Below are 15365 nucleotides of genomic sequence, written 5' to 3'. Positions count from 1 at the left end.
ACCAAAAAGTCAACACATGAACATTTTTGAGGACTTTAAAACTACGATGAACATAAAACATCAAATCTGAAAATCTGAGAAGCTTGAAACATCCATTTTGTTTTATGGAAATTTAGCTTGAACACTTTCTTAACTTATTAACAAAACAGTCATGTGCCTATACACTAACTATAGGGCCCAGTGTGTCTCATTTTGAGTAAATTATGAAAGAAACAACAAAGCAGCTCTGACTCACATTTGAGAATGAAATAAGGTGATGCATATTTACTTCATAAAGGCTTACACACCCACCTTGTGCTGCCAGTTCCTGCTCCATGCTCTTCTCCAGCCATTTGAAGACTCCCTCAGCTCCTGGGACTTGTCTCTCCTCCTATCAGCGTCTCTGATTTCCTCCAAATCTGCCAGCGGCCACGCGCATTGGCCTCCCCGCGCGTCGCTCATGATTCCGGGGCAGCGTGTGGGAGGAGCCGGCCGGAGGGACGGAGGGAGGGGTGGCGGGTTAGAGGCGGTGCGACTGTCAATTGTGTTCCCTATTCTCGTCAAAAGTCGCCTGTTTGTTGCTCCGAGTACAGCCAGAAAGACCGCGGTGTGTTCTTTCAGTCGGAGCAATGCGCTCCGTGAGGACACATGTTCGGATCTTCATTTCTTTTCACGCCAAACGCAGCGCAAGTTCGCTCCTGTCTGCACTTTGACATCGATGTTTTTGGGTGAGGAGGAGTAGCAGCAGCAGGGTTTCGGGTTGCCTCTTCACAACGCTGGATTGCTTATAGAGCTCTTTTTCTTGCACCTTAACCACCTCGCTTTCGTTGCTTCTCGCCACACACAGAAGGTTTTGTCGTTTTGGGTGCACAAACTGAACCGGGAGCCGCCTTGAGGACTCGCAGCACAGTGTGGGAACCGTGAAGACTTGTTGCGCGCATCCGGGGAGCGCACGAGTCCGGTTTTCATCCAGCTGTATACCTGCGTGCGGAGCTTTGATTTCAACATAGAGACGTTCAGTGAAGCGGGGAAGAGCTGTGAGTCTCAGATTAGACTTCCAGCCCGAAGTCAGTACGGCTCGATGCGCTTTGGGAATCTGTTCTTCATTATCCAAATTGGGGTGATTAGTTTCCTCCAGTCCGTCTGTCCGAGCTGCTGATGCTCCAGGAAACCGAGAACCCGTTTCTCCTGCTTTAAATGGAACCAACACACAGCAGAGTCAAACTTCATTCAAGTCACACCCTCTCGAGTTGATCATTTTGCCTCTCCACGTGTCTTTTCTCTCCTTGTTGTTCGCGATGTCTGAGCGCGATGGATATGGAGACAGCGACGCAGCGCCGGACTGCATTCCGCCGAGGGCGTCCCGAGGTCGGCGGAGCGGAGTCATCCTCCCCGGTGGCGGCCAGGACACCGACACCATCCTGCTGGAGTCGGTGAAGGCAGCACCTCGCCGGAGCAGCATCATCAAGGTAAGGAAACCTGAGCATAACACACACGCACAAGGACATGTGACAGAAACACCAAACGTTTGCTGCTGAAATGTTGTGCCAAATGGTCAAACACTGGTTTGGACTACCAGACTCTCCACTGACATTTATGATTTTGTGCGAAATGTTGCAACAAGTCACACATCTCTGAAAGAAAATCGTAGAAAAAGTGACGCTTCAGTAGAAAACAGTGAGCAGGCTTTTTTATTTCTGGTGATTATTTGGGCTCTCCACACCTGACCTGGATCCTCCAAGGCCAGCTCCTCTTGTTTGACGCGCGGGTGGCAGCAGCGCGTCATGTGGCACCCGTCTGCAGACCTTTCAGGCGCGTCACGTGCGTAATTTTCAAATTCCTTCATCACCGCTTTTCTCTCCTTTTTGACTGAAGTAGACCTACCACATTCTCAGATGATGGGATAACTGTGCAGGGTGAACAAGAGAAGTTTTGACTCTCTGACTATGACTTTTACACTTGACCCTGCCGTGGCTGTATGGAGGCTTCACATTCAGAGCTCCTTATTTTTCTGCTCTTTTTCAGCTCTACCATCAAAGTCTCTGTAGGGAAAATACATTCATGAAACTATGACAGTGATTCTCCTGCAGACAAATACACCACTCACCCTGTACACTGTAGAGGAATTTCATCAGATCTGCTCTTATTTACTCATATTAATTACATATGTATGGAAGCCCTTAGAGGACATTCATCCATACATGTTCTTTCCCGCCATTTTCCCCATGATCCCGTGAGTCATTTTGTTTTGTTTTCTCAATACTGGCTTATAGCTTATTAACTCAGCATGTCAGTGCTGTTTTTTCCCGTGATGACGAGTCTTAAAGATCTCGAGAATGTAACAAGAAAACTGACATTGTTGTCTTGAAATATTGACGTCGAGAAAACAACAGAAAGTTACACATGTTCTCTGCAAAATGTTGTGAATAAAGTGTATGAATGTGTGTCTGCTGACGACTTTAAAACATCTGTAAGAAAGTCACGCGTCTCGACTGCACGTCTTCATCAGGTTGAAACAAAACGAAACGTGATGAAGCCATGTAGGCGAAACGCGTTGTTTCAGTGTGTACTCAAATAAAAGCAATACGTTATTCAGCCCTCTTGTGTGCGGTGAATCTTCTCATTTGCTGTCAGCATGTCCCTTTTTGTATGAAATGAAAGTACCTGTTGTTGTCCTGACTGGTATATTGATGAATATAAAATGAGAGCAGTAGTTACTGCTGGAGCTGCAGCAGGTGGAGCTTTGAACTTCACCCGCAGCGTTGTGGTTAAAGTTTCGCTGCAGCTATAGGCCTGGGCGATGAAAAGGTAACCATAAATAGTTTTCCAGCAGCGTGCACTGAGCTTCTGATTGTGACATTAAAGCACACTGAACCATGTGGTGTCTTCAACTTTAACTGAGGAGCAAAAGCCAGCCTTTAACTTTGGAAGAAGGATGTGACAATTATCGTGATAATTCTCGATATCGACTGTTATGAACATTTTTTATCGTGATGACATTCTGAGTCATATAACCCCGCTCTAGATGGGATCATACGGAGGGGTTTCAGCTGATATCGACCACAGGCTTCTCATGCCGATACCATCAGATAACTAATTATTCCACTACTTTTGAAGACTCTTTTATGGTGTTAGGACGGATCAAAAGTCGCAGGGAGGCGATGGTGAGAGAGAGAGAGAGAGAGAGAGAGAGGGTAAGGAATGCAGTGGAGGGCATGTGTTGCAAAAAAAGAAGTTCATAACTCTTTGTTTCTGCACGAGAGGAGGATGTGGTTAGGAGAAGGGTTGGGTTGTTGACTAATCATAAAGAAGGTGTTTTGCACAGTAGAGTTTCCCCGGGGTGAGAAACTGAACACCAAAGTGCTCCTGAGGGGAGAGCCAGGCTGGTGTGTGTGTGTGTGTGTGTGTGTGTGTGTGTGAGAGATCAGATCATGTTTGCAGACACTTTGCATGATGACCGGCTCGACCCTCAGTATGGGGAACAGCCATGTGTATGTATAAATGAATAAATGTGACATTAAGTGCTTTAGTGGCTCGCAAAGATGCTCGATAAATTCAGCCACAGAGCTCGACCAATAAATTGGCCAAACGATAACATCGGCACATCCAGCCACTATCGGTGTTAGAATGATCCAAGAGGTAATGAATCTTGTATGTCACTCTGGGGGGATCAAGTTCAGATCCAAGGCACTCCATTATTTCAAAGGGTCCTTTCCAGTGAGGAGCAAGTTTTTGTCTCAATGTAGTGGCGTCATTTAACCACACAAGGTCACCAGAAACATAGGGGTTATGATTGACACCTTTGTCATACTGATGTTTCTGCTGATAGTGAGCACAGTCTCTGTTATATGCAGCAGAACCAAAGGCAGACTGAAGTTTCTCAGTTAACTGAGCAGCATAGTCCGCAGGAGAACCTGGGGTAGATGAAGATGGTGTGTTGTTAGGTAACAAAAGGTTAGCAGGCATCCTGGCTTCATGGCCATGTGTGAGGAAGAATGGAGTGAAACCTGTTGTCGAGTGAGGACTGGTGTTGTAGGCTAAAGCAACTTGGTTTAGGCGGTCATCCCATTCACCAGGCTGCTGAAGAAGTGACTTTGCTAACTGATCAATAAATGTACGGTTAAATCTCTCTATTATACCATCACACTGAGCATGGTATGGGCTAGTTCTTGTTTTGTGAACGCCCAGGAGTTGGCACAGATGTTTCATTAGGTCCGACTCAAATTGACGTCCTTGATCTGTGTGCAGCATTTCTGGGATACCATGTTGACAGATGTAATGTTCAAACAAACATTTTGCAACTGTTGCTGAGCGCTGGTCTGACATGGCGTAGAGATTAACATACTTGGAGAAATAATCTTGGACAACAAGCACATACCTGTTTCCACGACTTGTGATGGGGAGTTCAAGTATGTCAGCTGCAACCTTTTGGAATGGTTCAGTAGCAGCGATTGTTTTCATTGGAGCTTTTAGGGGAGGTACAGGACCCCGTCATACATTGCTTGCACCACATCTTGATGTCACGTGACATGAACGGCCAGTAGCACAGTTGCTGAGCATGTTTCAGGACTTTTTCTGCAGATAGATGACCAGTTACTGGGTTTCCATGTAACAACTGTAAAACAGTGTCTTTTAGGGCATGAGGGACAACAACTTGTTGTAGAACTGACTTTGAGGATGGGTTGAAAACATTACGACAAAGTAAACCATTATTTAAGGTAATTTTGGGTATTTTTCTGAGGCCCAGAAGAGGTTTATGGTCTGTTATAATAACAAAAGGCTGCTTGTAGAGGTAATGGCGGAAATGTCTTACTGCCCATACAACAGCCCAGAGTTCTCTGTCATAAGTTGGCCATTTCCTTTCTGCTTTTGTGAGGACATGACTAGCATATGCTATTACCTTTTCCTGATTCTCCTGCTTCTGAGCCAACACAGCACCAATAGCAGAACCTGATGCATCAGTGTAAAGTGTGCATTTTTCTCAGTAAGAGCATGTAGGGGAACACTGTGGAAACTGCTTTATGAACTTTGAACTTGTTTGGCTCGCTGGAGGACGCCGGGTGCATCGTTTGGTTACAAGGAGGACGCCGATCATCAGACAACGTGTCCCAAAAGGTATCGTTGTCAGACCGGTCCAACTCAACGGCGCCCACCGGCTCTACGAGGTATGTGTAGCGCTACCAGGTTTATGGCCATGTTTAAATGTGTGCACACAACTTTGCGAGCGTAATCCCAATGCATTGGTCGCCAAAAATATGTGTAATATAATGTTTGTGCTGGACGTGCGTTATGGAACAATATAAACAAAACGGGGACATAATGGACGGTAAAATTGACGAGCCGGCAAGCTGATCCTGCTGCGGCTGCAGCGGAAATGGGTAACGTTAATGAAACACAGTCTGTAAAGGGTAAAAGATCTGTTAAATTAACTTACAAAGCTCTGGCTGAAAAGGTAGAAAGGCTACAAAATATAAGAAAATATAAATTAAATAAGGCCAGCAATCTAAGAAAAATAACTCCGGGGCTCATGCAGCGCAGCAGGGTGAAAGAGGTAAAATGTACACTTGAAAAAATGGTTTGTCTGTGTGGGGAAGCAAAAGTTGCGCATGATTCTCTGGTGCCTTTAATGCCCACTGATGAAAGGGATAAACAAGATGCATGGTTTTCTGCAAAAATGCTTGCTGAGAAGGGTTTCATTTCTGATGTTGAAGATTGGTTGACAAACAATGACAATAATGATGATGTGGCTGTTGATGTGAATCTTGAAGTTGATGTTAACCCTTTTGATGATGTCAGACCTGATGACAGCATATCAAATGTTACCAGTAAACACTCTAACCGCAAAAGTGCAGCCAGTGGTAAAAGTAAATCCTCTTCATGCATCAAAGTACAGGCAGAAAAAGCTGCACTTCTTGCTCGTGTTGCAATACTTGCTTTGGAGGCCCAGGAGGAACAGTTACGAAGAAGAAGGGAGCAGCTCACCCTTGATGCTGAAATAGCTGCATCCACAGCAAAACTGGCTGTTTCACAAGCTGCTTCAGATTGTTCAGGAGACTCCGAAGCATCATCAAATGGGATGAATTCTTATTTTGAAAGGAAAAATGGACAACAAACAACTTCAAAAAGTCTCAATCCTGCAGCAAAGACATATGAACCCTTTACATGGAGCACAGATGTTGACAAATAGGGTGACAACAATCAGAGATGCAACTCATGTCTCACAGTGGAGGTATATCCATACTAAGGAGAACAATGTTGATGATGCCTCCAGAGGTATGAAAGTTGGAGATTTGCTGAATGGTGGTAGATGGATTGAGGGCCCAAAGTTTCTGTACGAACCAGAAAAGGATTGGCTTTCTGATGCCACGGAAGCAACAATGGGAGTTGATCATCCAGAAGTCAAGAAGGATGTCACAGTAAATACAATCATAACCAAAGACTCACCTGATGCTACAGACCAGCTCGAGATTGAAGGTGGCAGTCGCGTGGTTTCTCAAGTGGAAAAGGACTCTTCTACAGTTGGTAGAAAGGAGGAGGGAATTACATGCTCTTGAGGTTCACAGAAAAGATGCAGATGATGCATCCAAGTATGTATCATTGGAGATGAAAAAAGCCAAAAGTGCATTAGGAGGTCAAACCTTGTTGCCAGTTGATCTGTTGGAGGCTGAAGTTTCTATTGTTCGCTACTGCCAGCAACAAAGGTTTAAAGAAGAAATTGACGCACTGTCAGCTGGAAAGTCTGTAGCGAGAGCCAGCATCATCTACAAACTAGACCCATGCTTCAAAGATGGACGTTTGAGAGTTGGAGGTCGATTGAGTAAGGCAGCTCTGCCAGAAGAGACAAAGCATCCTCTCATTCTCTCAAAAGATCAATACATCTCCACACTCATATGGAGGCACATTCACCAACAAGTGGGCCACAGTGGAAGAAATCATACACTGTCAAGGCTGCGCAAAAGGTTTTGGATAACAAGTGCCAATTCAGCTGTGAGGAAAATTATATCGCAATGTTGTTTCTGTAGGCCATATAAGGGAACTGTAGGCGAACAAAAAATGGCCGACCTACCAAAGGAAAGGGTTCTTCCTGATCTCCCTCCTTTCACAAATGTCGGAGTAGATTACTTCGGACCTATCGAAGTAAGGAGAGGTAGAAGTCTTTGTAAGCGTTATGGTGTCATCTTTACCTGCCTGGCCAGCAGAGCTGTCCATTTGGAAGTGGCTCCATCATTGGATACGGATGCATGTATTAATGCTTTACGAAGGTTCATCAGCGTTCAGATAATGGCACAAATTTTGTTGGAGCAGAGAAAGAGCTGAGGGAAGCAGTAACATCCTTGAATCACAGTCGGATACAGGGAGTTCTACTGCAGGAAGGTATTCAGTGGAACTTTAACCGGCCTTCAGCATCGCACCACGCCGGAGTCTGGGAACGTGTCATCCGGATGGTCAGGAAAGTACTCACTTCTGTATTACATCAGCAAATCTTGGATGATGATGGACTCCACACAGTGTTGTGCGAGATCGAGGCCATATTGAATGATCGCCCTCTCACTAAGCTCAGATGATCCCAACGATCTCGAACCTCTCACTCCTAACCACATTCTGTTGATGAAAGGTAAACCAGTCTTACCACCTGGACTCTTTAGCAAGAACGATGTATACGTTAAAAGGAGATGGAAACAAGTCCAATACATCGCAGATCTTTTCTGGAAAAGATGGGTACAGGAGTACCTCCCTTTACTTTAAGAGTGGACAAAATGGAATCAAGAGAGGAGAAATTTCCTTCCCGGAGACATTGTTGTTGTAGTGGATTCTGGAGCTCCACGTGGATCCTGGCTTCTTGGTAGAGTGTTGGACACTTTCCCAGACAAAAAAGGCTTTGTACGCTCTGTGCGTCTCCAGACAAAGACAAGCATCTTGGAAAGACCTGTCACTAAGCTTTGTCTGCTGCAGGAAGTTACAAGTTGTTAGAGGTCACTATTAATCTCAATGCTGACTAAAACAAGGTTATATTTGGGTTGTGGTACAATTTGTATGTATATTGCTTACATGACGGCTCTGTGTGTTACATTTGAAGGTAATTGTTATGTAAGTGCCATAAACAATTAGGGGCCGGCGTGTTAGAGCCATTTGTGTGTTCAGTATGTATGTGTGCTCTGTGGTAGTTCCTTGTGGTCACAGTAGGGGGCACATTCACTTTGGTGTTGGGAAGGTTACAAGTAGAGGAAGAGTTAATCATGGACAGGTGAGCAGCCCACCGTGAGAGGCACACAGTTTTTGACCGCTGTTGGAAATGTATCGTGAATGGAACATTTATCCTGGCTTTGTTTTACATTCAAGTTATAATGGAATAAGTGTATGTAGGCGACCAGAATATGTATTGTAAACGAACAATTCAGATAAACCCGTTTGAGTGTGACAGCACAGAGTTGATTGAATTATTGCCACGAAACACGGAAACAACGCGTCAATTAAGTACGGTAGGCTATCAGCCCCTCAGTGGCTCAAACTTTTGATAAGCAAGATCAAGCCACTACAATCGGTATCAGCAAATTTTATCTACGATATGCTCCGATATCACTAGATTTATTCACCTGTCAAAAAGAGTTTGACTGGTGAGTATCATTGTATTACACTAGCAGTTCTCTGTCTCCAGCAGAGGGCGCTATATGGATTACAACAAGCATCATCACTCTCCAGAGTGTCGAGTGGTGATACACGTTACCTTCCAGTTGAGTGACCATCTTGTCTTCATTATAAATCTTTACCACAAGTGTTTGATAACTGCATCTGAGAGATCAACGCGATAAATGTGTATCTCTATCGCTAACAATCAAACATACAGTAGATTGTAGAAAGATATCGGCTGATATAGCTGTATCTGATTTTCTTTTCCTCCCCAACATCGATATCGGTATCGACTCCAGAAATCCCATATCGCTCGGGCTCTGAACTATTTACCTGAGGTCAAGAAAATGTCAAAGGAAGCGGGCAAAGAGAGGAAATTATTTCAGGTCAGAGTCCCTGCTTCTTCATCTTCACCGTTAGGTTCATGAAATCTGGAGAACAAATGATTTCATGGCTCCATGTCTTAACGAGCAACGCCTCTTTGTCTGCCCCGTTCTGTACGAAATAATAAAGTTTGTGTTATAACAGCATATTTCACAACTTTCAAGCAAATACTGACAAAAGTTTTCGTACTTTTAGGATACTGTGGATCATTAGAATAAAGGAGATTGTGTCGATTTAAATCATGTTGTAGCAGAAAGTATTAAAGAGCTGCAACTTTATCAACCTTTTATAGAGACGTGAAAAAGATAGCTATTACAAGGGACAAACAGTCATAAAGAGGCAGAAAGGTTGTGACGCTTGTGGCCTAGTGGTTAGTTTGCACGCCCCATGTACATAGGATCATGTACTCAGAAGGGGCAGTGCGGCTTCCAACCCGACCTGTCGCTGCTTTCCGGCTGCTCGCCCCCCACTCTCTCTGTCTTCCAGCTCTCCGACTCCGTCCTCTGTCCTGTCTCTCCAGTAAAGTCATAAAAAAGAGACATAGAGGATTTCAATATGTTGGATATAATACCGTTGTTCCTGTATCGTGATGTTTATCCAATTGCAAGATCCTTGCCAACTAGAAGCCCTTATTTTATTAATTAATTATTCTTTTTTTTTTTACCTTTTTAGGCCTCATGGATTCTTCTTTTTAATCACACTGTCTGCAAGGCAAAAGGGGAAATGTCTTAATATCTTGATGTGAAACTTGTCAGGAGTATAAATATTAGGTTTCAGAAAACGATACTCGACAGTAGGACCTGAAGTCCAGTACTTGACCCCTCACCTACTGACAGAGGTCTTTGCGGTGACTTCATGCTTTTCCACCCTCACCTGTGCTCAGGTTGCAGGTCAGCGACCCTCCTGATGGTGCACAGCGAGGATCATGTTTTGGTATCATTTCCTGCACATATCCGCTCACCTGTCCCCCGCAGGTTGTGTGTCAGTGTGTTCAGAGGTCACTCAGCCGAACACAAGCCGAGACGGGAGGAGGATTTTTTGTGACGTTAAAGACGGGCGGGCGGACGGAGGAGGGAAAAGGAAAATTCAGGCTGTGTGACCTTCTCAGCTCGTTTCACATGTGATGATAATATGACGGCTCCGTATTTCACGTCGAGGGGGAGGCGATGAGTTTGTGTCAGGATCACGATGTCCGTACTGAGCATGAGTCAGCCGAGAGAGCCCCATCTGGAGGACTCAGCTGAACAGAGACGCCTTTGACTGCTGCTGGGGAGGAAATGGATGAAAGGATGGACAGATGAGGGGGGGGGGGGGGTGATGTCAGTGACAGGCACCATCAGCTGCTGCAGGCGGGGACGGGAATCAGACCACAGAAACTCTCAGATTTGACTGAATATGTCAGGATATCAATAACTGTCTAACTCTGAGTGTTGGCACCAAAGTCTTGGTATGCTGGAAAAGTGGCAACAATTTATATCATCTGCAGAAATTCTGTTTTGAACAGAACTCATAATTCACGTCCTCTGCAGGTTGTACAGATTTAAGAGACACGAAGCATTTGATAGTACTTAAAGAAATGACATCACTACATGCAAACATGTCAGTGTCATATTTAACTCAAAAAGCATCTGCAGTTTAAAAAAAGAGAGACAACAGGAGCGCTTCTGGGAGTTCTTCAAAAGAGGGGAGGAAAACTTAAAACCAAAAGTCTTTAGTCATAAATGATCCAGGTTTAATCTTAGTTTGAAAGTCTGTCACTGGTCGAGTGCTTCAACGGCCTTTATCATTCACAATGAATGAAATGTTCGCCTGATAAAATAACTGAGATTTTTTGCACTCTATAGCTCTTAAACCTTTTCCCTCTTGGGGCTGCAGTGGTCTAGTGGTTAGTTTGCTGCGCCCCATGTACAGAGGCTGTTTTTTTCCTTGCTTGAATCCTATATAGTAAAAAAGACTGAGATTGAGTCTCCCCGATCTGGAATCATAAATATCAAACATGTCTGCTATTCTGCCCCCGACAGAAAACCAGCTGCAGCCAACGAGAGCGAGCTGAATAGGAAGTGTCACCAACCGGATGTTGTGTACTCTGAAAACTCTCCCCTCAGCTCGTGCTGCAAATGTTTAAAATCTGCACATAATCCGTCTTCTCAGCCAGGATCTCATCCGTAGTGTTTTTCTTATTTTCTTTTTTTTTTTGGCTACAAAACTGAACACACCGCAGGACAGCCAGCTGACGACGCCCATCGTCCTCCATGTTTGTTTTTCTTTTTAAAATTTCTTTTACATACTTTATTAATCCCTGAGGGGAGATTCTGGTTCACAATCTGTCACTGAGAGACATGCTTCTTACACACACAGAACTGAAACACTCACATGAACAAACAGGACCTGTGGACATGCTTTAGTGGAGAGACGTGTGAGGCTGCTTCACAGGGAGCGCACCAGAGCTGTTGGGGGTTTGGCGCCTTGCTCAAGGGAACTTGGCAGTGCTCAGGAAGTGTCCAGCCCCTTCCTTCATTTACTGAGTTTGTTGTGTAAGCGTTACTTCAAACAGCAGGTGTGTCGTGTGTCCCCCCCCCCCCCCACTTCTGGCTGAGTCGTCTATCGCGTGTGTTTAGAGGATTCAACTTTGCCTGCATTTTTAAAAAAGGAGTATCTTTTAAAGGTAGTCATGAAGGGAAAGGGCGAGGCTAGCTCCTGCACGGCTCACATTACTATGACAACACACAGGCGACCACACATAACATGCTACCTCATGCCCACATGCTCGCACACAAACACACACACACACACCTCTGTTTATTCAGCTCACCCCATCAAAACACGCACACACACTCGTGCAGGCAATTAAAGCAGACCTTGTTCAGTCCTCAGTAATTATATCCTCAGCCCGAGAGCCAATATTTAGTTAATGGTCGAAATAATCGACATCCTCATCATTGTGAGCATCAGCAGATTACTCCACACTGCCTCAGAGTATCAGGGATATTTTGCACGAGCTCTTTCAGCTCCTCAGTCGAGCTTTATGATTTTAACACCGAGGGATGTATGCCAAACAAGACTCTCTGTTTCCAACTGTTCAGTGAAATGTAAATATTCATCTTGTAAGCAGCTTGTGTGTAAGTTCTGGTGTCCGCACTAAACCCTGCGTGTAAACTTGTTTGGTTACCACGGAGACATGAGGTTCATCTTGACTTATAGAGCGTAATGTCCAAGCTAACCGAAATATTATAATTCAATCAGTTGAGGATTGAGAGCCTCAAGACAGCCGGCAAAACTCTCTGCTGCTCCTCATCCTCCAAGTTATCCCATCTTTCAGAACCATCACCATGGCAACCGTAGTTTAAAGGTCCCATATTCTCCTCCTCTTCAACCAGTTTAAATAAGTCTCAGAGCTCCTGCAAACAAGTGTGTGAAGTTTTTTTTGTTCTAAATCCACTCTGATCCTGTATTTGATCATGCCTATAAACCCCTCTATTTCAGCCCTGCTCAGAACAGGCTGTTTCTGTGTCTGTACCTTTAAATGTAAATGAGCTGTGTCTGACCACGCCCCCTCTCTGGAAGGGCTTGGGTGTCTCTGGCTTTCTCGCTCCATGTCCTATTGTTTACGGTGAGAAGGCAGACTCAGAGGGCAGAACAAACACCTAGCTGTGGGAGTGTCACCCACCTGGGGGAGGGGTTACTTCCCTTTGTGATGTCATGAAGGGAAAATCTCCAAACGGCCTTTTTGAGCTTGTAGACAGACTAGGGACACACATTAGTGTTAGAGAAACATGGTGAAGTGGATTTTACAGAATATGTGACCTTTAAATGAATCTGATAAATTATCTGATAGTTAATCACAGACTAAAATAATCCTCAACTGTATTCTGTTTGAGAAGTTGCTTCCACTTCCGGGAGATTAAAAACCCAATATGAGTCTCTAAACATGTAATTAAAAGTTTCCGTAACTGTTAAGTGATTAACAGAACCTTAATGAATCCAACCTTCATACCTTTGGAAGAATCTCTTGAACCAAACAGTCCCCAACCCTAACCCGCTTTTTGTGATGCAGTTGATCCGATAATATCATTTTGATGTCAATCTCAGCCTTGAAAACGCAGTCAGTGACCTGTTGACCCCTGAGGCCAGAAATAGCTCTCTGGTCTTCTCGGGTTTATAAGAAAATAATTATATGTGCTGGACTCTGGAGAAAGAGGCCTCCTGGTACTCCTCAAAGCCGTTAAAGTGGAGTAAATCTGCATGGTCACCAGTTTATTATCTTCTCTGGAGATTTAACTTATCGATTTGTGCAATCGGCATCTGATGGTCCACCATTAAAACAAAAAATCTAATATGTCTAGAGGACATGAACAATCATAAACCCGGCTCATTAAGCCTCGTTCATGCTTTGTTATTCAGGCCATTTTCTGCATCACGTCTTTAGAGCGAGTTAAAGGGACGTAAATCTCAATCAAGTTAAGCTCAAGCTGTTATATTAATTTCCCTCTCATCGGCAATTACCTCACAGCATCACAGGGCTAAAGGCCGGATGGCAAACGTGGTGTTCTCCAGCAGCAGCTGATGGGGAACAGTCAACCGCCACACTCTCCCTCCGTCAACGATCTCAGCGTCTTCATGAAATAATAAATATCAGATTCAAGCGTCTGCACGAACGTCCCTCACTCCAGCAGAAAAACAGTAAGGCCGACTTGGGAAACCGCGTCCCCCATCTTCTTCTTACTTTTCACTCATCGACCGTATAAAAGATGGACGACTAGGGAGGAAAAGTGTCTCGATACCGTTTTGGACCTGTGACGGTATGAAGCAATCGGTCTTCTGGGCACAAAGTGCAGTTTTGTTTCAGCCGCAGTGAAGCTGACCGGAGGGAAGTGGGAACTACAGAGACCATCATCCTTTGAGCTCCGGTCGATGGCACACCAGCGTTTTTTTGCGAGGGAGTACAGAGAGACGGTTTTAAAACTGTCGATGCTCCAGCGGCTTTTAATCTGTCGTGTGGAAGTATTTAATTTTCCCCCGTGTTGAGAAATGAGAATGGTACGGAGCTCCTGAAGTCCAACAAAGCGACTAATATCATACCGTGGACTCCTTATATGGATTTTATCATAAGATTTGATATCTTCACATCCCTATGGACGACACATCTGCGCCTCCTTCTCTACAAAAGTTAGGCCAAATTACCTCCAGGATGGGCGCAAACATGTCAAAACCTACGGACAAAACGAGCCTCAACACGGCGTGCGGCACAGTTTGAGTTTGATAAACATTGAATTATTATCATAGTTGAAATAAGTGAAAGTTAAAGGGATACTTCACCCATTTGCATTAAGCTTTGTATCACTAGAAACCTTCAAAATTTATTTCACATTTCTACGACATATTTGACCCAATTTCCATAAGATTCATGTTTCAACGGGTGAAGTATCCCTTTAAGGTTACATCTTTAGCACATTTAAACACAGGGCTCAAACTGACCAAGTTCTGTAAAACACTCCGCTCACATATCTGCATGTGATGTAAACGGGCCGACGTATGAGCAGCTCTGCAACTCAGTGAGGGACTTCATAATCGCACAACACAACAAATGGATAATAAAATGAATTGCCAACACTTTTAATAATTGTTCGATTATAGATTTGATCAAGTTGTTGTCGCTGATACACCAAAAGCAAATGGTGAACATGGTCAAAATAATGTGGCTAGCATGGCTGTTGAGCTGAACTGTGATGATACTTGAGGTCATGAGGTCAAGGACAGGTATGAAGGAGACTTTATAAAGACGCCGCGTGTCTGCACGGATAGCCTTTTACTGAGAAATCGCCATTGAAGTGCACGGCTTTAAATCTGGCCGGTGAAAGGAACTATGGGACGGCATTATTTCTCGTCCTTTTGTGAAGTAGTCCGGTGTACATTAGGCCAAAGTGAATGAAAAAAAAAAAAAAAGCCTTGAAGCAGATTTCTGCAGCATTAAGACAATCGGACCGGCTCTTATTATGACTGCTACTTAAAAAACGTCCTGTTCACTCTGCAGAGAACCTCCAAGCATACAAAGACCAGATTACCTCCACACAGTGCAGTAAATTAACCCTCCGCTATTTTCATACTTTCTATCCATCCACTTGTCCTCCCCTTAATGGAGCAAACATTTGTGCACATCACGACTATTTGCTCTGATCTGAAATGCACGGTTTGGGTTGCTGCAAAATGACGACATGTCTATGACGCTGCACCTCTCAGGGATCAGATGATGATGATAAAAACATGTCTGAGATCTCATTTCGCTGCTGAACGCTCGGTAGACTTCAGCGTTTATCACAGGAGAAGTTCCTGTCATGAAGAGGGTTGAGATCATCCTCCGATTCCCGTTTTTTTAA

The 15365-nt window shown here is 44.3% G+C and overlaps 1 protein-coding gene across 1 annotated transcript in view; it reads left to right on the top strand.

The window, feature by feature from the left end:
- The first annotated feature begins 387 nt into the window (after positions 1-387).
- plcl1 (phospholipase C like 1) overlaps positions 388-15365 on the top strand; it is an 82002-nt gene continuing 67024 nt past the window's right edge. Inside the window, exon 1 of the mRNA XM_061053693.1 lies at positions 388-1448. Coding sequence (XP_060909676.1) covers positions 1278-1448 — 171 coding nt within the window. The 5' untranslated portion in view covers positions 388-1277. The remainder of the gene's footprint in view (positions 1449-15365) is intronic.

The sequence above is a fragment of the Labrus mixtus genome, chromosome 13 (assembly GCF_963584025.1).
Source record: "Labrus mixtus chromosome 13, fLabMix1.1, whole genome shotgun sequence".
NCBI classification, from domain to species: Eukaryota; Metazoa; Chordata; class Actinopteri; order Labriformes; family Labridae; genus Labrus; species Labrus mixtus.
Note: the sequence above shows the minus strand (reverse complement) of the source record. Positions and strands in the feature narration are given on the sequence as shown.